This window comes from Alligator sinensis, unplaced genomic scaffold (genome assembly GCF_000455745.1).
Source record: "Alligator sinensis unplaced genomic scaffold, ASM45574v1 scaffold54_1, whole genome shotgun sequence".
NCBI classification, from domain to species: Eukaryota; Metazoa; Chordata; order Crocodylia; family Alligatoridae; genus Alligator; species Alligator sinensis.
Window position 1 is genome coordinate 551,186 of NW_005841962.1, and position 27,303 is coordinate 578,488.

The 27,303-nt window shown below is 40.2% G+C and overlaps 1 protein-coding gene across 4 annotated transcripts in view; it reads right to left on the reverse strand.

The window, feature by feature from the left end:
* Positions 1–205: 205 nt before the first annotated feature.
* The window catches only part of CPNE4 (copine 4), a 350,544-nt gene continuing 323,446 nt past the window's right edge, over positions 206–27,303 (reverse strand). For all 4 annotated transcript variants that reach the window (XM_006020621.3, XM_006020620.3, XM_006020622.3 and 1 more), the window contains exons 13-16: positions 21,231–21,282; positions 15,451–15,584; positions 9,099–9,335; positions 206–951 (exon numbers count right to left, since the gene is read on the reverse strand). In XM_006020621.3, coding sequence (XP_006020683.1) covers positions 820–951; positions 9,099–9,335; positions 15,451–15,584; positions 21,231–21,282 — 555 coding nt within the window. In that variant the 3' untranslated portion in view covers positions 206–819. The remainder of the gene's footprint in view (positions 952–9,098; positions 9,336–15,450; positions 15,585–21,230; positions 21,283–27,303) is intronic.

Here is a 27,303-nt window from a genome sequence, read left to right on the forward strand (position 1 = left end):
ACACAGAATTTGATATTGTGGGTGAAATGAAAATTACTAACAAACAAAACAAAAGACAACAGTTATAAATCAGGGGTGGCCAAAATCCAGCCCATGTAACTGTCAGCTATATCACTTGGAATAAGATGGAACATGATATCTTGGAAGTTGTAGTTACAGTAATTTGATTTTGAACTTGAGCCTTTAACAAGACCATGGTGGGCTGACTGGGGCACCCTTGTTATAAGCTGCTGTCATTAGAAATGGCCATGCTTAGGGCGGTGGTCTTCTAGAAGCATCTGCCAATGCTTTTGCTGTTTTTACCTTGAAATGCAGGTGTTGACTACAGATTTAGAGCAGGCAGATTTGTGGCAAGGATGAAATAAGGACAACAACTGCAAAACTGTGTTGTTTTTATTTTAAACATGCAAGATACAGTTCATGCATCTGCCACTTTGAAAAATCTTTCAGTCCATAGCAGATAAAACCAAAGACGTTTTGGCTATCGACTCTCAATAAATGTTTCAAAATGCTTTACAGTGTAAAGATAAGAAATTTAGCAAAATTTCAACAAACCTGTATAAAAAAACAGATACAGATAACTTTTTATTTCAAGGCGACATGCTGTAATGTAAAGAGTTAATTCCTGTTTTCTCATAAAAAGTTTTCAACAATACAACTGCTTAACAGATTTAAGCCTTTAAGGCTACACATGCAAAAAAAATTAATATTTGAGTTAAAAATCACCAAAACATGCTATTTTTTGTTTGTTTTGTTTTAAAGTACAGTAGTTGTCATTAGTAGTATTTTTTTAATTCTGTAAAAGTGTGCGGGGAAGGTTCATGGAGCTAGTGTCCTGGAAGACTCATAATCTGACATACATTTTGGTTTAATCCCTTTGCCATTGTAATAGTCCACCACTTGATTTGGAACTTCAGCCAAAACGCTTTTTGCTAGCGCAGCTGGGGATGCCTGCAGGAAATGGTAAAAAACACAGTGTTAACCCAGGACTATGCAAAAGGTGCTGACTAGTTTTATAGCCATAGGCATCATGAGGTCATGGCAATGAGTGTGACTTAAAAAATAGAGAAACCAATATCAAACAAGTGACTATTTTAGAGCCTGATCCTGCGAGTACCTTAGTGCTGGCAGACCCCTTCATTGGCATCAAGCCTAGTGGAAGACCACATGACTGCACAGACACAAGAGTCCATCCATGCAGATCAGAACATAGGACTGAGGCCTTACACTACAGCTGCTGCACCTGTGTATATTCTTAGCCTGACTGTGCAACAGAAAAGAGCCAGTCATAACGAGAAGGACTGTCTCATCAGAAGACTGGGAAGACTTATGTTAAACAAATGTTAGACAAAGTTGAACATGTCTGCAAAATCTTTGTAAGAAGAAGGGCCTGAGTGTCAGTCATGCTCTAGCCAGTGAATAGTGCAAGATTTAAGTTTCAGGGAAATTTTACCATCCAAATAAATACTGTATTTATTCAAATTTAAATGAACTAATTAAAGTATTTCACTAATACTCCATAGGGCTCGACTGGTTATGGCTTCTTGTTACTGCAAGTCTCAGCCTCCCTTCAGACTTGGACCAAAGGCCACCTTCACTCATCCTAGTTGTAATCAGCATTCAGGTTCTCAGGCTGGGGATGTGAGGCTAGCTGTAGCACTGCCTTCTGTGCTGTTGGCTATAGGAAAGGCCATGCTTTGTAGCCTAATGGACTACTAGGTAGACCTTTCACTTTTTTATGGGCTTTGTAACCCTGCCCCCCCCCCCCCCCCCAAATATATTATGAGTTTCAGCTCTGTCACATTAAGTATGATCTACCATATTTTAATCTTAAACTCCTTGAAGGCAGAGAGAGTGTAAGCACGTGGGTCATGCATCATTGGGACTACAAATTACTGCCATTATTAAAGTCCCCTCTGCAAGTTACAGGTATCATGCAATTAACTGGTTAATTGCACAATTATCTTAAGATTAGCTACATGTGCAAAGTAGCTATCATGCCATAAAAAGCTCCAAACAGTTATACAGGTAGACCTAAAAAATGTGTACTAACTTTATAGGTGGTTGATATTAAACTTTAATTTGCACATGTAGCAGGGTCTCCCTTGGGCTGAGAGCCCTGTCAACTGACAGGGTTTCCAGCTGCAGGAGCATACAATGCCCAGTATGAAACTCCCAGGCCTGTGCCTGCTGCAATCTCCCAGGTTCAGGGGTGTGTGAAATTCCTGGGCCTGGTGGAGCATGGCAGCCATGAATCCCCAGCCCCAGGGTGTGCATGGGCCTGCTCTCAGTTGAGGGGCTTCCCACTGTGGAAACTTGCTTCTTGCCAGTGTACGGGAGCCCAGGATTAGGCTCCCTTCTGCATCAGCAATAAGGTGTAACGGAATCTAACGCATGCTCCCACAATCACACCTCCTGCCATGCATATGCAGTATTGCAGGAGGTGCAACTGTGTGGACTGCATATTGGATCCTATTGTGCCTTTACCTGCATGTGTAGAGGGGGGCCCTAAAACCAGAAACACTGGCTCACACCACTACAAATTCTTTTCTTTAAATATAGCATGTCTCTGACTGTGGATGTCTGGGAACATCACAGCTAATGGCAAAGGACTTGTCTGGGTATGTTGTTGGACTGTTATTAAACTGTCAAAGTGAACTTAATACTATAATTAGAGCCCTAGCAGTGGACTCTTGTGACCGAGTTGAGTTCTGTTGGTCTACTCAGGCAAAGAAATGAATCAACAATTGAAGAAGCCCTGTGCTTGGACATGACTAGCTCCAAGCATTTGAATATATCTGTTTCCAAAACCTCTCAAGTGTTGACAAGGTGTGCTAATGAAAGAACCAGCTCCCACTGATTTTTGAAGGAAAGGCTCCCATTTGACTTTGGTAGTTGCAATGGGCCATAAATCACATTATTGAATGTATATCAATAGCTAAGCTCAGTTACAAGATCCTTTCTTTTTAAACAACTGACTTCTGCAAGGCAGCATTCAATCATGTGGTTACTAACTACTCAATACAGAATACCTAGTTTTTGCTAGTGGGCACTTTTAACCTCATTCTTTCTAGGTAATACTTTGGGTTCAGAGCATTAGTTGCACTGCCATGTATAAGATGATTAGAATACCTGATTGATTCTTTTCTTATGTCACTGGGCTGGGTGCTTCTCTCAAGAGAAACTGAAAATTTGTTTCATATAGAAAGTGAACTGTATGTTTACTTTAATGTATTTATAAAGGCATGAATCCAGAAGCATAGAAAAATGCACCTCATTTACATATATTTAATAGTAACTAAATATTATAATATTCATTCATGTTATAAAATTCAGGGAAGTACTAGCAAACATCAGAGGAAGCAAAATATCATTTGTATTGTAAGCCTCATACTTTATTAGTCATGTGCAAAAGTGAGTGAAAAAGAACATATTTTCATATTTTGATATCATTGCTGAAATCTACAGAGACATTAAGGCACTCAACGAATGAGAAACTTTTGAATAAACGGGCAGGACATATCCTTCTGATGACTGCACATGTAGACATTTTTTCCCCAAAAATCAGACGTTCTTGAGCTCTTTTGTTTTACTCTCTTTAAAAGAAAAGTGTAGGATTTTCACAAGTGCTCCCATATGTCTCAGTGGAAGCATTTTGGAAAATTCCAGCCCAAATGTGCAAGAGCTGGAAACACATTACCCAGTGCTTCTGTGTCAGCTGGAGGGAAAATACACTTCTACAGAAAGGAGTGGAAAGGTAAGGGAAAAAACACAACACGTGAATTCAAAAACAAGTCGCCAGGGGACCTGGCCTGGCTCATTTTTCAAATATACTGTGCACCAGCAGTTCTCATTGACTCCACTGGGATGTATGAATATTTAATAATTAAGATAAATCAGATCAACACAGCATGACTCACCCAGGGCTGGCATAACCATACAGATAGTACAGGTGGCTGCCTAGGGTGGCAAATTGTAGGAGGATGGCAAAAACAGCACTCTGGGCAGGCAGGCAGCTTGCAAATGCTCTTGGTGTGTAGGCAGCACACGCATGCTTGGTCAGGCTGGGCTTGCCATGATGCTTCAGGTGGCAAAAATCTTTGTGCTGGGCCTGGACTCACCTTCCTATCCCACCACGCAGCCAGTCAGGGCCAGATTAATGCATAGGCAAACTAGACACATGCCTAGGGCCTGAAGAAGGGGCCTAGTTGTGCTTATTTTACATATTATATTTACTGAGTTTAAAAAAAAAAAAAAAAAGGAATATAAATATACAGTATTAAGTAGGGGCCCACAAGTTTGTTTGCCTAGGGCCCACGAAAGGGTTAATCCACCCCTGAAGCCAGTCTCATCTTACTTTAAAAAAAGCTTTGATCTTTTAAATCAGGGGCGGGCAATTATTTTGGGCAGAGGGCTGCTTACTGAGTTTTGGCAAGCTATCGAGGGCCACATGACAGGCAGCCCAGGGCAGATTAATATTTTTCTAAATTTTTTAGGGGCCCCGTGGGCCAGACAGAATGGCCTGGTGGGCTGCATCTGGCCCCCGGGCCACATTTTGCTCACCCCTGCTTTAAATAGACCTTCTAACAGGGACCATTACTGCTTTATAGAACTCCTTTCACTTGAGTGCAACTTCAAGTATAGGTGTGCAAGCTGGTGGATCTTATTCCAAAATTGGGGCTGGCTGTGGTAGAGCACTGGCGTCATTCCCACTGCATTGGAAATATGCACTGACTCTAATGCCCCCTTTTTGCCAAGTGTCAAGCTAACATATTGTGAACTGTTTTTAGTGTAAATGTGACTAAGACCCTACCCTTTGTTCTGTAAAGTGCACATGTGCCAATGGACACTCTAAAAATGTTCTTAGGAATTTAATGCAGCTGGTATATTCATTTTGCTACACTTTTTTTTTTTTCCTGCATTTAAATGTGATGCCTGAACAGCAGAGCAACAAATATGCGGAGATGAATACTTCCTTAACTGAGGTTAACACACAACAAACAGATCAACAAGCAGTAGAAAAATAATCCCCTATGATGATAATTGGTATATATTACAAATGACTGTTGATTCATTTCTCAAGCCTCACCCTGCCTAATCTTTAATTACAAGGTACAGTGGAAAACATTGCTCCTCACTGAGGTAAGAGCTTAGCTTTCGGCACTCATCCATGGCATGTGTTATTAAATCACACTCGTTAGGCTTTGTGATTAAACACAAAAGAGAATGGAATACAAGCCATGCATTGCATTAGATTTGTGCAGAGTAAATCTGTCATGCCTCCAAAAAGCAGAAAAATTCAGTGTTTAAAATATCCATTGTAGAATGGCATTTGTCTCACACTTTTTATATTCTTATACATTTATCCATTGTCTATGGGCATCATTACTCTACCTTTATAAGTGAAGGAAAAACAAATTGTTTGGACAATGATAATTTTGAAGGGCAGAAATTCAGTTCAGTTCAGGGAAAACACTTTTTCTATTTTCATGCTACTGTGTAGTAGCCAACATGGAATCCAGCCAAAATGCACAATGCTTTTTCTATATGGGACAATTACTTTTAACGATAGTGATTATCTGGATTGTTAAAAACCACCAAAATTATTATCATTTCTACAGCTTCAAGAGTGTGCCTGGTAGAAAGATACTCAAGAAGGTAAGCTTGCTGCCTTGAGTGATGCTTATTCTACAAGGGTCTTATCTTGCCAAGTTATACTTGACACCTTGCAGGATGATCTTAGCACTTCACAGCTTTAGGCCCTTACTTCCTATTCAAATCCTAATTCAGCAAAGAAAGCCTTTAAGAGCATATTCAGTTCTAAGCATATGTGTAATCCTAATGAATTAAATGAAGACTTGTGTGCTTAATTATACATATGCTTAAGTGTTTTTTCTGGGTCAGGACCTGTACTAAACTCAATCCTACAAAGTAGAAAGGATCCATTTTATATGCTTATTTAGAGTGACTCTTTCTTTTATTCTTAAGCTCACAAAGCTTGAGTGACAGTGATTTAAAAAGTAGAGCACAGCTGTCCAACTGGTGGCCTGCTGGCTGCATGCAGCCCACAAGGGGTTAAATGGCAGCCTATCCAAGCTGTCACTCTCACTGCGTTGCTCCCCCTTCCTCCTCTGGCTTTTGCTCCCTGTCCCTGCCCAAAGGGGTAGGGCAGTGCAGCACAGTGCAGGGAGCTGAGGGTGAGGCTGGGTCTGCACAGATGCAGGGTACAGGTGTGGGAAGGTGCCTGTGTGGGTACATGGTGCAGTGGGGGGGGGTCATCCACATCCAGGGGGCCTGTGACTCACTATTGTGTGGCCAATGGGGTACGCAACCCATGGTTGCTTAAAAGTTGGCAGTCCTGAAGTACAGCAATAGGACTACATAATTTTCAATTCATTGGATGAATTTGGGGTCAACTAAAATAAGGGTTTCTTTTAAAAATTTTCCAGCAGATGGGAGAAAAATGCTTCAGGTTGAACAAAACATTTCATTTTTGAGCTTTTTAGAATTTAAATGAAAGTCCACTTATAAATAAAATGCCATATTTAAAATAAATTCAAAATGTTTCTTTATATTAAACAAAAAAAATAAAATGTTTTTAATTTTTTAGAGGTTTTTTTTAACTTTATTTGGCAAAAACAATTGGAAGAAACTGACATGAGCTTGCAAAATGTTTCAAGTGACCCCCATTAACATTGGTTACCCTCACAAGCTGGTATCTATTTCACTGTGTGTCTTATAAACTGAGATGTTCAAGATCTCAATGAAGAGAGTACATAACAAGTTCTGTAAGGTATGTGGGTTCTTCCGATATAAGGGGCACTACCACTCCAGGGGCATGAACTGGAGTGTTACTCCAGAGCTGAGCCAAAGGTCGCTCTCAGTTGATCTTGCAAATGAGCAGCAGGTCATTTAGACAGGAGAGCCAAAGGGGGCCAGAAGTGTTGCTGTCACAATGTCTTAACCATGCTAGCCCAATGCATGGCTAGACTGTTGACACCCCTGCCGCCTCCTTTTTTTCTTGGATAACTGTTATCTATGTCTAGTAGGAAAGATCAAGTTTCTCTTCTTTAATGTGTCTAATAACTTTCCAAGCTTGTCATCCTTCCACATTAATGGAAATTAACCTAAAACTACTAAAATAATATATACTTGTAATTTAGCCAGTATTAGCAATTAAAATCCCACAAAGAACCACTCAAGTTGTCAGTAGCAGCACAATATATTCAGAGTCCAAATGGAATCGCTACCATTGGTGTTAATCTATTAAAATCAAGGATGATTTCAACTTTGTCATAAAGTCACAATGTGAAACTAAAAATAATGAATGCAGCTGGCTTTGCCAGTCCCCCACAGAAACATATTTTCAGCTAATTTAAAGTAGGTCTAGCACCAACTCATAAATAACTTGCTTCTCAACACTTTTACAATACACTACACTTAAAATGGAAAGCTGCACACTGATTATCTGTAGAAAGGGAATAATGAATTATGAGCAGGTCACGCTCAGACTTTGTTAAAGCTGGTACTTAATAGCTGGCCTTGTAGCATTGCTGATGTGTAAATGGATATATGTATAAATTTGGGCAGACCCTCAGCTGACTGTCATCATGCTCTTAACTTAAATGAATTGAATAATGACAGTTTTACACCAGCTAGGAATTTGTCTCCCTGTAATTTCTGCAATAAAATGGAGAGAAGAGAAGAACAAGATCATTCTGTGAGGATAGGGCTAATGCTTCCAAAAATATCTCATGTAGATGTGGGAAGGATGTGTCTGTATCAATAAAATATAGCAAAGCAATAGTTAGAAGAAGAAAGAGTTAAAATAAACAGAAGTTCAAATAAAGTAAATCTCCTTGTGGTAATAAAAAGGAAAGGCTACAAAATGGAAGGGGGAAAACCCACTTGAACAACTCGTGACGTGATGTGACATGACATGACCCTAATGCTCCTGAAATCCAAGTACTGTAGACCACTAGGACAGGGGCACTGGTCAATTCCACAAGAAAAATAAATGCATCTATACTGTAACATAAAGAACTATGCAAAATCAAAACCTGAAAACATAGTTCCAAGGCTCCTTAATGCAAAAATGGGTAGATAGGCTATAAAAAAGGTAGGAAGGGGAAACAAACATGGAAGAAGGAAAGGGAGAGAAATGGAGCAAAAGAAAGGATAAATGAGTGTCAAGGAAAAGAGACAAACCATTCACAAGAAAAAGTTCCTTGGTAACAGATCTGCTATCTGTTCCACCCATGCCAATAGAAATGAGAATTAAAGACTACTTGTGTGTGGGAGTGATGGTTCTGGGGGATGGTGCTAACCTTTCCCTGCCCCTGTAAATGCCCCTGAGAGATGGAGCTGCAGTGTAGGAGGTGATGGCAAATATCAGTTTTCCATTGCAACATTCATCCATCAGATCTAGCAGGGAAGCTAATGCTGGTCCTGTTCACTTCACTTCTTTTCTGATCTACCTCCTTCCACTGCATCCCCAGAACGTAGGCTCAGGGGAGCTGTGGCTGGAAGGATGTGCTGTGAAGTTCCTGGTAACACAGCTCTGTTGGAGCCATATAGAAGTCAGAGAGGGGAAAGGTTGTGGAGAAAACAAGGAGCACAGGGCCTCATGATACATAGACCTGTCTCTGCTGGTTAGGAGGTTGATTTTTTTTCGAAGAAATAAGCTCAAATTTGAACTGCAAACTCAAATTCATGGTGATTCTAGCCTATACATGGAGGTAGCCACCATGATGGATGTCATGACCTTAAGGGAAGAAACAGAAGTAGAAAAAGGAAATGGGGTAAAAAACAAATTGGGGAAGGCAGACAGAAATAAAGAGGGGGAGATGGAGGATAAACTGACAAATGCAGGCCTTGAGGCTCAGACTGTTTTAAAATGCACATCAATTGTCCACTGACCCAGCGCTTTTATACACTCTTGTTTTTCCTTTCACTAATAGATCTTAGTCTCCTTCAGGTCTTAATTTTCCCCATTTCATGTTCCTAACAAATAATGCCATGCGGCTAGCACTTCCAAAGCGTTATTTCAGTTAAGAGCAGTTTAACCTCTACACAAACAGACTCAAAATCTGGCTTACATGTTTGAAGTTCCGAAATGGTACAAATTGGACGATGTCCCGAAGAACTGGCTCACCCTTGGGGGACCTCAGGATCCCGTCATCACCATCTAGCATCTGCATGTCACTGAAATCAGCATTTCCAACCCCAACAATGATGACGGACATAGGCAGGTGGGAAGCGTGAACAATGGCTTCTCGGGTGTCAGCCATATCTGTGATTACACCATCAGTCAAAATCAGTAAGATGAAGTATTGCTGGTTTTAGGAATGAAGAGGGAGAGGAAAAAAAAATATTGGTTCAATATTTTAAGCTTCATGACTTTTACAATACATCTCTCTCTCTCTCAACCACTAAAGCAATAATTTTGGAGCTTTCAAATGCTCCCAGAATACAGTGCACTTTCCTTATGAACAAATGCCCTTTGGGTACAAGTCCTAGATTGTCCTTAGCTGGGTTTACCTGATTAATTTCTAGGAGTTAAGGAAAAGCTAAGGGAATTATTTGGCTGAAGAAAAGGGCATACTTCCAGCTGCTAGGATCAAGACTTCTACAGTCTTATGCTACCCGGGTCTGTATTCTGTGTGTCATTTTTTTCTCTCTCCTCTACTGGTGGTTCATGGATACATTCTTTGGCTGGGAATCAGAGGAAGGAGAAGAAAGGTGGAGACAAAAGAATCACCATGGAGTTACAGCAGCTCTTTGCAGAATGCCAGCTTTGCAGCTGGGGAAGGTGCAGGTTACCCATACCTTGGCATCCATAAAAGGACTGGTGGCAATGGAAAGAGCCCTTCTGTGATCTGGAAGAATGACTGAAGCCCTACCAGGGAAAGGGTGAGGTGGAAGTGGAAAAATGAATACGGAACTGACTATATCCATTTTCATACTCTCCATGCAGAACTCCCGAGGTCACGTTTTCTCATTCTCTACTTTCTGAGGGTGATTGAGTGTTTTGGTATCTCGGGATATAAGACCTTCATTTGATAATGAAGAAGAATTACTTGTAGTTGGTTCTTTTTTGGGCAATAAGGAAGCTGAAGTGTAAAGGACTGTACTTTAGAAAGAAACTGTTTCTTACATAAGGAGCAGCAGAATTGTTACTGCATGCATGGTGACAACATAGAAAAATGGAACAAAAGGAAGCCTTATTTACAATATCATACAGACATACATAAAAAAACCCAAACACACGCGCACATGTTCACTGCCTTCTGCATATGGAAACAATAGAACACCAAGAATTTTTTATCTTTAAGTCATTCAGCAATATAATTCCTTTTTTGTATAAAAGCACAGATGTAACAGAGCTTAGGTGTGAAAAATACTGCCCGCAGTTTCCTATATTTTAGTCAACGAACATTCCCTTGAACATGCCTCTCAGATACTCAATGATGCAGTTATGACCACACATTAAATTAAAAGCTAAATAAAATGCATGCAGCACTTCTCATTTAGAGATGTCAAAACTTCTTACACAAGTGGCTAAACATTAACATCCCTATTTAAAAGGTAAGGAAACTGAGGCTCAGAGAGGTGGAGGAACTTGTCCAAGGTCACACATTAATTCAGCAGCAGAGCTAGTTCAGCACTTCCCTAAATTATTTCAGTCACAACTGCATTTACAGGCAGACAATTTTGTGCAAATTGCCCAAGTATAGTAGTTGTATATACAGAGCTACTACTATTAATGTGCCTGCAGTTATCAAGGAGCAGAGACTTACTGTGCCTCAGCTACTCTGTAGGACTGCTCTTTGTGCTCTCCTGCAGGAACTCTCACCTCTCAGTGAGGGCTCAACTAAGGCATTTACCCTAGTGTAAAAGAGTTAAATTGACCCATACTGAGTCCTACTTACTGAAGGGCAAGTGTGGGCACAAAAACAGTTCCTAAGGCAAGAGGTGAGGTGCGGTAATGCTCAACCCCAGTGAAGGGCATATGAGGTAAGTGCGGCCTTGTAGGATTTAGAAGATCCCTTGGAGTCACAACGTGACTCATAACTGCCACAGCCTCTAGTTTGGAAACAAGTGGTCTAATCTCTAAAGGTTACATCATGTTATAATTCACCACTCTTCCTCTTCTGCATTAAACTACTCTATATAAAAATGTGCTAAGAGTAAAACATCCTGCAGACACATACCAGATAGAAGAAGAAAGCTTAAAGACCCAACTGAGATGAAGAGCATGTACCGTTGTATAGACCTGTCCTAGCATGATACATAATGCAGTTTTCTCCTCTGAGACATGCAAGGATTTCTTTGACTTCTGTCTCCAACAGCTTTGCTAGACCTGCTTATTGTCAGAGCCAACTGTATATCGGGTAATACATTTTCTCCCTCACTTTGAGTCATTTTGGATTGTATGCAAGAGGAAGAATAAGTACATTACATTTCTACCATATGCATTTAAATCATTCAGCTTAAGAGAAACTGTCATGCATCTGAGGCTCACAGACTTATTATTAGTTCTAAAGTAACCTAACTATGGCAGCAAGAGCAAACTAAAAGCTCTATAACCATAGTTTTCAGACTGAGGGGGTGCATCTAATTAATAAAGCGTTACTATCTACATGTGCACCCATATTAGGGCACAGTAAATTAATTAACTCTGCTGTAGAACAGTACTGTCCAGTAGGGCTGTGCGAAACTTCAGCAGCCGTTTCATTTTGGAGGTGTTTTGGCCCGTTTTGGTGCCTGAAACACCAAATCCAAAATGAAACGGAAGGCTCTGAAATATCTCTGAAACAAAACAAAACTATCTGAAATGTTTTGGAAAATTTCGGAGTTTTGGAGCAGGGCTTGCAGGGTAACAGAAACTAAGAGGGTGTGGGAAGAAGCAGGGAAGGACTGCTCTGATATTTACATCTGTAGCTGCCCAGTGTCTGCGAGCTGTCCCTGAGGTCCCTTCCACTCCCAGCTGTCTGGGGGAGGGACAGCAGCCTGCTGTCATCCCGTGCACAGATCCGGGGGCCCGCGTCCCCCAGGAGGAGTCTGGCACAGCCCTGCAGCCCTCCTGGGGGGCTCAGGCCCCCAGATCTGCGTGTGGGATGACAGCATGCTGCCACTGCTGGCAAGTGATACGAGTTTTCCTTTGAATAGTTTAAGATGCAGTTTCATACAACCCCCTGCACCTATCTCCTTGAAACTTGGCAGCCTTCATGCCCTCAGAAGGGGCTACCATTCCTGCAACTGTCCTCTGAATCAGGCAAGACAAAGTTATAGGCATTTTAGCGATTCCCCATTATAGCCTATGGCCAAATCACAGAAACAGCGTCGAAACTCCAAAACAGATTTGACCGAATCGAAATGGAACAATAATCTGAAACACCAAAATGAATCACTGTCCCTCTGAAACAGCTGAATCTGAAACTGAATCGAAACACAGCCGTTTCGCACAGCCCTACTGTCCAGGACAAGTACTATCCTATAACAGAATAATTTATACTGCCACAATGGACATGTAGACAGTGACCAGGGCTGGCTGGGACATGAGGGTGCTACAGTGCAGAAGGCTGCTTGCTGGCTAGCCCTGTATTATAGCACCCTCATTCCCAGCCAGCCTCTCTGCCATCCGATGCTGCCACCTGAAGTCCGGGGTTGACCTCCTTCCTCCGAGCTACCTGCCAGCCCAGAGTTCTCTGCCCCAGTCCTGGGCACACATGTAAGCACTGCACCTGGGAGAGAGAAACTCCAGCACAAACTGTGCTGGAGTTTATTTCTTCACCCTAATTGCATGTATAGATGCACCTAAGATTAGATATGATCCTGGAACAGCACAGAACTGGAACACAAGAAGTTCCTGTTTACTCTATACAATTTGGTCTAAATGGGTTGTCTGCAGAGGAATTTTTCTTAACCATTCATGTTCACCATCTAAGACGATGGTTAACAACTTGTGGCCCATAGGCCAGATTTGACCTGTAAAGAGGCTGAATCTGGCCCACAAAAGTCTGATCTTAAGTCTGCATTTTACCGCGGGCCTGGCAATCCCCAGCCATTTGATCTGGTCCGTGTTTTGCTAAGGGCTTACAGATCACCTTTGGTTGTTCCAGCTAGCTGCTCCAGCCTCTGTTTGCTTTCACTGGAGCAGTTGGAGGGGAATGGTGGCTGTGGCACTGGCTAGGTCACAAGTTGCATATTGCATTAGTAAGAGGTTGCTGATCCTTATTCTAAGATCAATGCAGTTAAAGCAGAATCTGTAAATGTTTGTATCTTATGCTGTCATCTATGCCTCTGAAAAGTGAATCTACAGAGCTACCATACTGATTTCTGGTATTCTTTGGGTTACCCTGGGTATGGCAACAACACTGCAACACTACTACATTCTGATTTGAAGCATTTTTCACAGACATAAATGACTGCATGAGGTGAAAGGCAATGGAAAAATCAAACATTTCTTTTTTCTGTCCAGCTTAAAAATCAATACGCTTTAAACAAGATCTTACTAATGTAGTCATTTGTAAAGTGTCCATCATTATGATATTGATGTAAGTGGCATTCGTACTGTTAGTAATCCACAGAATATCAAGTGGCTTCACAGAAATTGTGATGTAGTATGGTGAAACAGAATGTGAAAAGAGAAACATATGACTCTTCAGAAACATCTTTCAAGGAATCCGAAGATAATGCCGCAATCCGTATCTAATTACAGAAGATAAACAAGGCCAGTAGGAGTGGGGAGGGAGGAGCTTAAAAGGGATTTATATTTTAGTAATGAGTAAACAATTTGAACTCTGCATCTTCTCTATGGATATCTTTGCTGAAAATTTAGAATAGGCTTACAAGGATCACTGTCAGCACAGCAGCCATGAATAAGTTGCTGAAGGCCCTGCACAAACCATTTGGCTTTCCTGTACCACTGATACTTCTTCTATTAAAAAATGGCAACAGCACTTTGTCCTTCTACAGCACCTCTTATCCAAGTTTCTCAGGAAAAGGGCATCAGTTTCATAACACCCATCAGACAAATCTCTTTTGTTTACTGGCATCTCCATTTTACAATGGAAATAGTGGCCTTAAGCAGCTTAGTGACTTGCCCAGAGACAAACGAGAGATTGGATTTCCTATAGTTGCTGGTGTTGCCTCCCACTGAAGTCAGTGAAGGACAAGTGCTTTTGCCAGCCCTACCTAAGGAGTTTGCAGCAGAGCCAGAAACAGAACTCACATCTCCCGGCTCCTAGCACTGAATTTTGCCTCAAGGTCGCTGCTTTTCTTTGGTCGAGTAAAGGGTATTTCAAAGCTTTCATAATAAAGTAATCTGTGCTATGTTAATGCCAAGTATTATTATTGTTAAAAGATATATTATTATACATAACATACATTATTATGTATGTATTATATATTATACATAATAATAGTAGTGATGTTATTGCAGGGGTCTAAGAAGCTTTGCAAAGAAGGAAATACATATGACAACCCTGGCTTTACAGAGTCTGAAATCCTGACAAACTCATGATGGTAGGGTGATCCTATCAGATATGTCTAACAACGAAGGGTTGGTTTGGGTGAACCTGTGCACATGGATCGTGAAAGTGCCACAGGAAGGGGTGATGGTCACTTACTAGAAAACGCCACAAGACACTACTGTTTTGCATGAACTTTCTGGCCATTTTCTAGAGAACTCATTCTACTTTTTTGCCAATTAAACATTCCCTTTTTGTGGATGAATATCTTTCAAATGGTGATCTTAAATGCCACAGATTACAGAAATAATCTTTAAATAATGGTCTCCAAGTCTCTCTCATCACAGTTTCATTACTCAGTGTGACTCAGTGACCACAGACATGGATTTAGACATTGTATGGTGAGGTTGAAATACAAATGATAGAATGAGAGACAAAAAGGGCTGACAAGGATCTCAGGAAATCATTTAGACCAACCCCCTGTCCAAGGTAGGATCATTTCTGTCTAAAATGTTGAGAAAGCTGAAAGTAAAAGTTGGGGTAGGAAGAAATAAGACAATGTTCCTGAACAGGACATCTTCTATATTGACAAGTCTTAATTACCTGAGATAAAGGAAAAGATTATTGGATTATTCTTAGTCTAGGTAAAGCAATTTATGCTTTACCTACCATGAGTATGAGCACGAGTATGTACCTATTAATTTCTTATATTTAAGTATGCCATTTTGGCTAGGGACAGACATTACACATAAACAGGTTTAAGTTATCAGAAACTGGTTTAAACCTGTAACCGAACAGATGTTCAGTGCACATAAACCAGTTTGAAAATGGCTGAAACTGGTTTGAGACAAACCTGGTTGACTGTAGTATCAGACGTAACTGATTTGGGTCAAACCGGTTTATGCAGTTTTGTGTCCCCGACCTTCCTGACTTTCAATAAAGATGAACTCCAACCCTGCCAGGTCACTATTCTTACCGAAGCCTCCTTTGTGTTGGTCTCCTCTGATGCTGATTTAGCCACCTTCTGGATGATGGGAGCAATATTTGTTGGCCCATAAAGCTGTAGCTTTGGAAGGCAGCTCTGATAAGCTTCCACAACTCCTTGTATCCCTTGGAATAACAAAGAGAAAATAGAAAGACTTTAGAGGCAAGTGAATAAGCAGCGTATCCCTGGTATCACGTTTGCTGATGTAAATAGAAGTTAAGCCCACCTCATCCTATTTTTAAATGAATTTAGGATTTCATGCAGTTCTAACCCAAGAACTAAATGGCTCCATTTTGTTTCAAAGAAGTGGTTGTTTCTGCCTCATGAGCCTTTCGCTCTTATGCAATATATAATTCATTGTTCCACTTTCTCCTTAGCAAAAGCATTTAAATGTGCATTTTGCAGGTATTAAGTTCTACTGCGAGGAGTTAGCAAGCACAATCTGTGAATGCATTAGACTCATGTTCGCTAGAGGCTGTAAGTCATCAGTTGGGCACCGGTGAATGTTCACACTAAAGGAACATAGATCTTTGTTAAGAATCCCTTTGATATATTTCCTCTTACTCTGCAGGCAATTATTTTGCATCATCAAGCTAGCTTTTGACACCCCCCCTTTGTTTAAACAGACCCACATTTGTCAAGAAACCAGATCATATACTAAATGCCTTACTTCCTGATGTTATAGAAAATGTTTTGGGGTAAATTTGCATAATGACTCAGGCTAAATGTGAAACCTGAGCAAAAGTTTTAGAAGTGAGAAAGAAATAGGAGAGCATTTGGCTGTCTACAGAACAATAAAATTCAATCAATAGGTCTTGATGAGAACTAGCCATTCTTGGCTATTTCATCTCAGGGCATTCAGGCAGACGAGAGAAAACTGCCTTTTGCAGACACTTTTACAGATCATGGCACGGGGACTGGTTATATCTCAGCTCCTTTTCCTTGGAAATCAGAATCTTCTGAAGTCATGTGCATTAGCTGCAATATTTAGAACTTCCAACCTACCTCGAAACCTAAAGTATTAAAGACTCAGTGTTAGTTAGAAAGTAAAGAGTTGAAGAACTTTGAAGGAGGATGCTAGACAGTGAAATTATTTTAGTAAGATCCTAATATGGTCTTGATTCACAGTGGAATTCTCACTGACACCAATGGAATTTGTGGACACAAACCTAAATCACAAATCTACCAAATCAAAGGACTCCATAATTACACTATAAGGGTATCACCTTCACTTGCTAGATTGGAATGATCAAGAACAGGCCCTCTTGATCTTTACCTAGTGTTATGAAACCAGGGAGCTTATTTTCCCATCCACCTACAGCAGTCAAAGGGAAGAGAAAACGCTTTAATGCTAGCTGTGATTAGCTGTTGAGATTGGAAATTTGCAGCAATATGTGACACAATGTCCACTGGCAATTCCAGTGATTAAATACCATAAAATGTAACGGCAGATTTTCTCTGGTTTTGGAAACCCTTTTGCTTAAATCCCAATTGTGAAGCTAATGAGGAGCTCCTTACATACTTGTTCTTGCATTAAGGCTCGCATATCTATGTAATACTTATTAAAATATTGTACAAAATAAATCTTTTTCTCCAAGTTAGTGTGATATATTCTGAAGGATTTATTTGAACCAATGAAGGAACTTCGTGTACAAATGCATCATTTCTGCATAAAACTACTGGTGAATGCCTTTCAAAACACATTCACTTTTCTGACACACTATGATCCATTATCTCTGTAAGCCTAAGGCCCATTACATTTTGGGTAGCTCGTCAGCCTCGAACATCCCTTTGCTTTTCAAGTTACCCAGTTAACCAATGTGCAACTTTCTTCAAAGTTAAATTAATAAACTTCCTGTTTATAACGCACTTTGAATACTGTGGATGAAATTCTCTAGTCTATTCAACTGCAAAGTGTGATTGTCTATGCGTACCTTCAGACAAAAGTAATTGCTCAGAATACAGGCTGTGCAATATTATATCTGTTTTACTTTCTCAAACAATAAAAACGATGTAAGCACGATCAAAAGCCTGAATGGAAAATATGTAAAGCTTGTTTCTCTTCTAAAAAGTGCCTATATAAAAACAGCCTCCTGGGTTTCCATTTTTATTGCAGCTTAATAATTTCTTTATCAAAAGCAGTCAGTCTACAGATAAATATTTTTTTCCTAAGTGCCAGGCCTGCAAGCTCTGAAGGCATGCCTACTTATGACTTGTGTAAACATATTAGAGTTAGTCTTAACAGTGTGGTAGTGATGGAAGCATGGGATTCAGTATAAACTCCAAAATCCATCTGGGACCCTGGGTAAATACTCAGGCAGTTAGACCACCCTGAACTTAGTGCTACAACTGTTGGAGCTATCTACTTCAAACTACATTTACATGACCTGAAGTCTAAACAGGGTGGCTAGGATCTGGAACCAACTTCCAAGGGAAGTGGTGCTTGTTCCTACCCTGGGGGTCTTCAAAAGGAGGCTAGATAATCACCTAGCCGGGGTCGTTTGACCCCAGTACTCTTTCCTGCCCATGGCAGAGGGTCAGACTTGATGATCTGCTCAGGTCCCTTCCGACCCTACCAACTATGAAACAGAGACTGCAACGTAGACATACACTACAAGTTAAACCTGGCTTTATTCAGCTCATGAATGGCCACCAATAAAAGAGGTTCTACAGGCCAAATAAGGAGCCATGCAACCTGAAGCCTTCTGAGATATTTTACCATACAGTTAGTGATGGAAACTTAGTAAGAAAATCTGCTGATGTACAAATTAAAAAAATAATTCAGTTCCTGTTTTCTTAGGTCTGATGGCAATGAAGTACTAACGGGAATACTGCCACCCCACAGGCACATTAAGCCCTTATTTTAACCAGTGGTTTCCCGAGTCAAGAGGTGATACCTTTACATAGAAGCTGTTCAGAGCAGCATGATGCCTTATTGTTCACCCTGATATTAATGTTACATAGTGGCCAATGACAAGTTTACTTTTCATATAAAATATGATTTCATTCTTCAAAAGAAAAACAGAACACTAGTGAATCAAAAATATGCTTTTTCATAACAGGAGCCATCCATTTTAGCCTGAACCAAACAGCAATTCACCAAAAAATACTGTTATCAAACTTACATAGTTTTTGAAAATATAACATCTATTGTGTGCAAAATGCTTGCTCAATACCTCTCCCAACTAGAGTTGGTTCAATAAAAGATATCACAAAAACCCTTGCCTCTTGTGCCTTTAAGACCCTTAAACTCTTTCTTTCACCTCTTTTTTTCCCACAGGAACATCCATTTTACAGAGAATGTATCAGCCTTGTTATGTTTTGTGCTATCTAATTTAACTAGGGTATCTGTGAAACTTAAAGAGAAATCACAGAATAATTGGTTTAGGAACTAAACAACAGACCATGGCAAGCAATTCATGAGCAAACTGCAAATAATGATTAAACTAAATGATTTATGCTCTTTCTCTGGCCTTCACTTAGCTCAACATTATTTTAATGGTACCAAGCAAAACTGAATAAGAGAAGCACTTTTGATATTTACTTTTGAGTCTGTGGTTTTAAATTCTCCCCCAAACAGTCTCTCTCATGCTGCACCACAGCTTTCTACAGCTTCTTAGCCCATGCACTTGAAGTGTTAACTAATGAGATGATTAAGTCTTAAATACAGAAGGCAACAAATTTAAATGAACAACAAAAAAGTAAACCAATGCAGTGTTCAAAAAACAACTAAGGAATGTCACAGTTCCTTCCTTCCTTTTTCACTTCTTACCACCTCTTTCCTGCATTTTCTTTTGTATACCTTTGTTTCTTTTGTATACAAGCTCCTTAGTCTTAGAACTTTTTCTTGTATCTGTTAAGCATGAGGCACCCTGTTAAGTGTTATACTCCCCGCTGTAAGTCATGGCACTTCACAGAAAGCGCTGTAAGTTAGAGCCACCCTCCCCCATCCCTGCCCAACTCAATAGACATTTGTTGCAGGGTCCAGGAGGGGAGGAGGAGGGAATTGAGCTCTACTTTGGAGCTGATTCAGTGGAGGAGCTGCCTGCCTGCACCCTCTCTCCCCTAGCCCTTCCCCCCGTCCCAGCTCTGGTGCTGTCTGCAGGAAGGGAGGGAGAAGAAGGGAGAAGGGAGGGAGCTGCTGGAGTTTGCTCAGCCTGAGCTGGAGGAGGAAGGGGAGGGCTGAGGGAGGGGCTCCAATCCAGCCACCCCTCCCCCCCCGCCACTCCAACTCAGGCTGGGCAAACCCCAGCCCGCACCTCTTTCCCGCTCCCTTCTTCCCCCCTCCCTTCCTGCAGAAAGCACCAGGGATAGGGCTGGGCTGCATTAGCTCAGCCCCAACTGCGCACAGGGATTGACAGAAGTTCCCAAAGTCACTCCATTTTGGAGTGACTTCATCTGATTCTTCATTATATGAGGGCCTATTTGTCATGTGATTAGGCACTTTTAAAGTGCTCAGCAGCTGTGCATGTGTGTCATGGCATGGCTGTAGACTGCTTTGAGGGGGCCGATCATGTGACACGTCATTTCTGTATGCCTCCTTTAACTTTCCTTGGTAAGCAGATGAAAATGCTGTGCTAACCCTCCAGGTTATCCAAATCAAATTGAAGAACCTGAGTTCCACAGGCTGAGGAAGCAAATATGCACACAATGCTGTGTTTTCACACTTACCAGAATGCACATAAAGCTGGATTATCTACTAGACCCATATTAGAAAGACTGGGTTAAAGATCCATGATGGCTGAAATAAATAAAATGGTGAACAGAGGAGCGCAGCCCTTTACTGCTATATTTTCCTTTATCACTTCCTTTTTTCTTTTCTGAACTCTATCTCCTTGCCTGCTTGAACATGCAGTTTACTCCTGGTCCTGAGCCTATTTTCTTTCTCCATATTAGTTTTGAATGAATACTATGGAAAACTCCATAGTAGCATAAATTAGCAGTGGAGGAGACAGAGGGAAAAGAGTATTTCCAAAGGGCTGTTTTATTGAACAGAGAGAGGAGGAATGACCTAGCATAGTAATACAAGCCTGAAACAGTGACAATCATCCAGCAAGGCGTTTTAACAGTGTTCTCATGGAAAAGTCTTTGTATTCCCAGCTCTGATATAAAGGGAGAGCATTTTTAGTTTCTCTCTCTCTGTAATACGTGTGCAAAGTAAGCAGTGAGTTGTGTCAGAAAAGGTTAGTGTCAAAGCATCAATCATTACTGCGTGTCACTTATAACTACAACACATTTATCCAAATCTACTCAACACTTTTAGCCTCTTTAACTACTGTTGATTAGCAATCAGTGCCAATTTTTAGTTCAGCTTTCAGATAGAAAAACAAAGAGAAAATTCTACGCTGCATTAAGATGGGCTTGTAGTGTGTTGCTTACCATGCTGAGGGAAAGAGACCTCCCATCCTCCTGAGCCACATAGCATTCCCCTCAGCCAGAGTTAAAATTTTGGGCAAATAGAATGCTGCAATTTTAAGAAGTGACTAGTAATCTTGGGTGGCTCAGTTACTGCGTGTTCAACCTGATGTACTTTGAGGGCCTGATTTTCAGAAAGTAGATGCTTGGCACTTTCTAAAAATCAGGCCCTGTTAAGGCACTTAAAGGTGAACGCTGCAAACAGAAGCATCTAAAATCACTAACTAATTAGAAATTTTTGTCCATTCCCCTCAGTGGGCATCCTAAACAATTGCCAGTAGAAGCCATGAGAAGTACAGTGGTACTTTGCTTATGGCAGAAGTACAGCAGTTAATTTTCCTTAATGTAGGCATTACCTGCGCATTCTGGGTTGTCTTCATTGAAGTTGATTGCAAAATCATGAGACACCTATATAGACACCAAAAAAAAAAAAAAAAAAAGAACAAAGCTTTAGAACAGGAAATTGGCTCCAAGTTGCCTTTTGGCTTTCATGCCCATTGCACTCTTCCAGTTTTAAACCACACAACTCTTGGATCCAATCATGTGAAATGCAGAGCGAGTTGGAACTCCTCGCAGAGCTGCAGTGACATAAATATTTGCTGGAATCAAAGAAGCATCTGCCAACAAAAACAAAGAGACCAACAAGAGAATATAAAAGAACACTTCAGCATACAAAATCTCAAGTAAATATGCTGCCCAAAAAGTGGTAGTAGTGCTGGCCACAAAAGAGCAGCTTATATTTAGGAAAAGCTTTAGAAGCATGTTTATAGTTCAAAAGTACAATCTGGATGAGACTTGAAAAAGGTTCATGCTGCAGACATCGTTCCCATTCGCTAGCAGTAATGCACACAAAACCAATCGGCACTGCCCTTCAATGTGAATAAATAGTTCACAATCTGGCCCACTACGCGGACAAAAAAAAATGTAACTGACTGCATTCATAAAGGTAAGAAGAAAAACTGGTGCTTAAATTTGAAGTGGGGAACAAGAAGAAAAATCCATGATAAAAATCCCAAACATGCAAGATTTTCTAACTTTAATAGAGTTGCAAATAACCTACCAGTCCCCCAAATTAATATTATAACAAAGTAAATACAAGGCTCCCCTTGCCTTGCTGCTTTTTAAAGAGAAATTACTGACACTGTAAGAAGTGCCCAATTTTTTAACTAAAAGAAACTCTTTATTTAGTGACATGGAACAGCTACGTACATCATAGCACATCTCAGTCACCTAGTCACTCTAGGTTCTCCGGCACTCCCCATTCTGAATCCTACTGTGATGAGCTATCAGGACTGGTACCGTCTTCAAAGCCACTCTCCATTTCTGAGACACTGAAGACTTTCTTTCTGGACTCCATCCGAATCCCTTTCTTCCATCAACCCTGTAATCCTTACCCTCTGCTACAAAGACTTAAGTCTTGTTACTCTCTTCAACTGCCCTGTCTCTTAGTTCTAATGTTCCTGTCTATTATACTGATTTAAAGGTGATAGTTCAAATTCTGTGTTGCAAGGGTGGTAGAAGGGGATGCTCTGAAACTGCATCTGTGGGATTTTTCAGTGTTTCACTGCTGATCAAAGGATGGAATAACTAATTCACGCTTTTTTAATCTGTATGACCCAACTTGTAATAAACAATGTTATTATGTAGAAACCCCACCCTTAAGTAAACTGATTTTATAAAGCCAACAACACCTGTTCATGTAAGCAAAGAAATTCCTTCCTGGAAAATGTCAGTTGGTAAGTAATAGGTGACAGTACCATAATGCCCACAACAGAAAGGTCTTCTTCACCACTGTCACACTTATCTTTATTTTTGATATTAAACCAAGCAGAGCTTGAACCTGTGTAGCTATCAACATCAAAGAGGACTTAAGTTAACATCTATTAGAGAGCATGTGAAGCCATTCCAGCCCCAACCACAAATTTGGTATGCTTAGACGGGGTACTGACTGTCATTTTCATGACCATTCATGCAGCTTTATTCACTTTGTAGAAGACAAAGCAGTCCGCCACTACACATCTTCCCAGATGAGTGGCCATGTGATAACAAGACTGTCTGACATTTTGGAGGTGTTCCAGAGCACGGCTGGTTGGCCGCTCTACGTGCCTAAGGGCGCAATCTGACCAGAAGGCCAGCTGCTATCTGCCAGTATGATGACCAACTGCAGGCCAAAGGTAATTACAACTGCCAAGAACTGTTATGTGAGTGATGATTTTTTCTGTTGTTCCCTTGCCTCTTTCTTTCATGCCGCCCATCTTTTTTGTAGCTATAACTTAATCAAAAGCAATGGGATGACAATACATGAATATACTGCCAGCTAGTTCATTAAGTACCGTGCCTGGGATTTTTGAGTTCTAACTGCCCTTATTCCTCATGTATTTGAAATTATGGCAAGATAAGTATAATGATTCTCATCCATAACTGCACATACAGGTTTTTGTTACGCGGTGTAGGTGTGGACCTGATGTCTTTGTTGCTGTAACTGTTTATAGCTTGTTGTGAATGACATCATTCACCTACTTCAGTGCTGTGGCAACAAGGCCAGTCTATTTATTTCAGATAGATTTGACTGGTTTAAGCTCATGAGGAAACCACAAGTATAACAAGTGTGCACAAAATTCAGAGAAAGAATATTGTCAGTGCAGCAGATGCTATTCTTGAAAAATGACTGACAGTCATATTCTACCATCCTTGCTTTCAGTGCATGGTACTGGACTTAGAGAGGAGGGTATTACTCAGTAATCATGTCTACATGAGACAGTTGCTGCACAGTAGACTAATTAGCTATGCAGTAAATGTCTCAGCAGCTACACGTGCCCCTATTAGACTGGAGCAGATTAATTTACTGTGTAGCAGGATAGTACTTGTAAGTACAAGTACTTGCAAGTACAAGTACTATCCTGCTGCGGAGTAAAAAACTCCTCAGCAGCACATGTCTAGATACTACCCTGCTGACTAGGCCTGCAATGAAGCATCCTTATGCCCCAGCCAACCCCGCTGCAGCCTGGGGGAGCAGCCCTGGGCTGGCAGGCTGACCCCCTGGCCCTGCCAGGGCTGCTTCAATCCATCTCAATGTGCTGCACTCCCAGGAGCACATTCAAATGGCAATAAACTCTGGAGTTTATTGCTCTGGAGTATATGCTCAAACTCCAGAGTTTCCTGCTTTGCATTCATTGCATATGTAGACACACCTAATGTGAGAAAAGTGGAAGAAGAATCTGGCCTTAAATTAGGGGCTGCAAATATGATGAACACAAGCATTTGGCACCTCTCTACTGTCTTCTAGCAGTGTGCTATGAGGAATAAGGCACAACTGTGAGATTGTTTTAACAGTTAAGTCATGGCTTATTGCAAGAAAAGCACCACCTATTGCAGGCTAGAGATGGCTGTGACTAAGGCAGTTTCCCTAACTTTTGAAAACAGAACTATCTATTCCCAGATCTTGCAGATCTATTGAAGCACAACAGGACCCCAGTTCCTGAATAGGAATAGGCTTTTAAATTTTAGTACATTAATAACAACAATTAGTAATGATACATGGTAAGAGGAAATCCTGTGACACTTAAGGCAGCTTCACAGATTCAAAATTGAGAGGCAATTCATATTCCACCTAGTAATGATCCTATACTACCCTGCTCAGGTCCCTGAAAAAACACTTAATGTATCTAGTTTTGTAATGAGTCTTCATCTTTGTTGTAAAACTGTCACAAAAATGAGAGGACAAACCCTCTTTTTTGCAGTAATAGTCCATTGAATTGTTGCAGTCATTTAATATTAGTCATATTTGGTGAGGAAAAGGTACAGCTTTTTATGGTAGCAGACAACCTGATAACGTGAAAAGGTGATATTTTATCCCACATACTTTCAAACAATATAGGGACAAACTAGGTTTACATCTAAAGGTAGACAGCAGCACTATGGTTTTGTACTTTTGTTACTGAGAAGAGAAAGTCATGTTTTTCACATGATGTGACTACACACTGCTTTCTGGCCAGCATGGAAGCACACCTTGCTGTTTTCATAGTGGGAACAGGGTAATCACCGCTGGAATTGCTTCTGTCATTTCTCTGCCAAAATCTGCTCTTAATTTTCAATAGGTCCAACTCTACTGAGCTGGAAAAGATGAAGGTGTCTAAATCCAAGCAGAAACTGGCTTTAAACGCATCACTGATGGCAGCCAAGACCTGAGAGAGACTAAATTTGCAGGGATTCCAAGGAGGTAATATTAGTAACAAATTTTAATTAACTTGGACTCCTATCTGGCAGGGTTACTGTGTACTGAAAAGTCTTCTGATGAAACTTGATCAAGTCAGTAATGTCTTTCCACTGGTTTCAGTGGGCTTCAGTTCAGCCCCTAGCTGCATTTGCTTTCAAGATAGTACATTTAGTAATAGTACCTTTAAAGGTAACTTGAGATGAGATGTCTGCCTGAAAGATCTTAGAAAAGCAGATTCTGATGTTTGAAAGCCATAAATTGATGCACTATATGGTATCTTTTCAATATGGAACAATATGCTAATCCTACTTTACTATTTAATAATAATTTGGAACAGTAATCTAATGTCTGGAATATACTTTAGACATATTGCAAATTGAGAAAGTCTTAAAAATGGCTCCTTTTGAACAGTAAAAATGCCATTTGGCAGTTCAAAAGCAGGCTTGATGCTGTGATCTATGCTGAAGGGCACTGGTGCATTTTATGTATTAGGTCTATTTGCAAAGAAATCCTAAGCAACATGAAATCCCACAGAGGATGAATATAGTATTAATTTACTTATACTTCAAATGCTCCACATATGACACAAAAAGCTCTGCAAAAATGAAAGAAAACATTTTACCTGCATTCAAATTCCATCAATAAGGAGTTTCACTAAACAGTTGTCATTGCATAAATAAGCCCTGACTGATACATGAATAAGACTAGGGCCTTCTGCTCAACAAGAATGAGTGAATAACTACATAAAAGAAAAAGACAAAAGTATCTTTTACCTTGGGAGTGATGAATTTGTGAGAACCTTAAAGGATATTAGCCAGTTATTGCTTAGATTGCTGAACAAAACACCACATTGCCTCCTTAGGGCAGTTACTTACTGTTTGACTATGCATTAAAATTTTTTCTTTCCAAAATTCAAGGAAAGTTATTAAGCATTTCATTGTTCAGATGTAAGACTGGAAATGGGATTATTAAAAGACAATTGTTGAGCAAGCAGCTTCTCTTACTAGGAATGAGACTGCTCTGTCAGGTAACTGCCTCAAGGATTTCACCAACAAACATGAAAAAACAGTAATGTCTCTGATGGAAAGTGTGTGTGTGAAATGGACAAACAGTTTCAAATATTGTTGCTGAAGCAAATTAAACTTGCATTTACTATTGTCAATCCATCCAGTTATCCTTGGTTTTAAATACATGATGAAATGTCATTACACACAGCAAAATGACTGCTTACTGTCTAGAGTGGGGTCTAAGGAGGCATGCTGTCTCAAGAATTGGAGACCAATTTCCTACAGACTTGCATTATGGTCAGTTTAACTTTAACTACAGACAAACTGCCTGTATTTCAGTAAACTGATTGTTGCCAGATATGTCATTATTAGGACTTGCATTCTATGAAAATATTTGAGATTCTAAAAGGAAAAAAAAACCCTTGTCCTGATTCAGGACAAAAAGAGTCAAAACCTCAAAAAAAGAAAAAAAATGAAAAGTCTGAAAAAACTTTAGATCATGCCAAAATGCTTTAATAGTTTTAAAACATTTTTATCTGCATTTTTAAAAATTTCTTTTACTTCCTTTTCCAAAATGTAACTTAAATCTTTTTTATCTTTAAAAAAGAACATTTTGCACCCAAAAAGGAACTTGTTATTTTGCAAATGTTGAAATGGGATTTGCTGGTTTTGAATTTTTTTTCCAGAACAGGAAATGTAGGTGAAGTGATACCATCCTGATATCATTTCAGTTTTGACAAACTGCATTATCTGACAAAAGGTACCGCATCAAAAAATTCCTGACCCTCGAGTCAACTGTCAGTCAGGGGTTTCTTTCGACCTTAGCGTATACGTGAATGGAATGTTCCAAAAAATAAAAAGTGAGTCTTTCAAATATGGTAGCTTATTTAAAAAAAGGCAAGCATGCATTGTATGGACTGAGCATACAACAGTTACCTACCAAGTATTTAATTCTGAAGCCTTTGGATTACTAATTCAGTATTGCAGATTCAGCCAGACTGTAGCTAAGCTTTGCAGAACATAGTTTACTCCTTGCAGGTTTACACTAGTGAGATGCAACTGCTGCATCAATGCACAGTTCCTAGCAACACTGTATATATCATGAAATCATGTAAAATACTTGTGTGCAATATGACTTGACTGCTGCAGACAACACTTAGCATACTGCCGTAGGAACCTGATACTTTATTACATAACTTTCCAGGA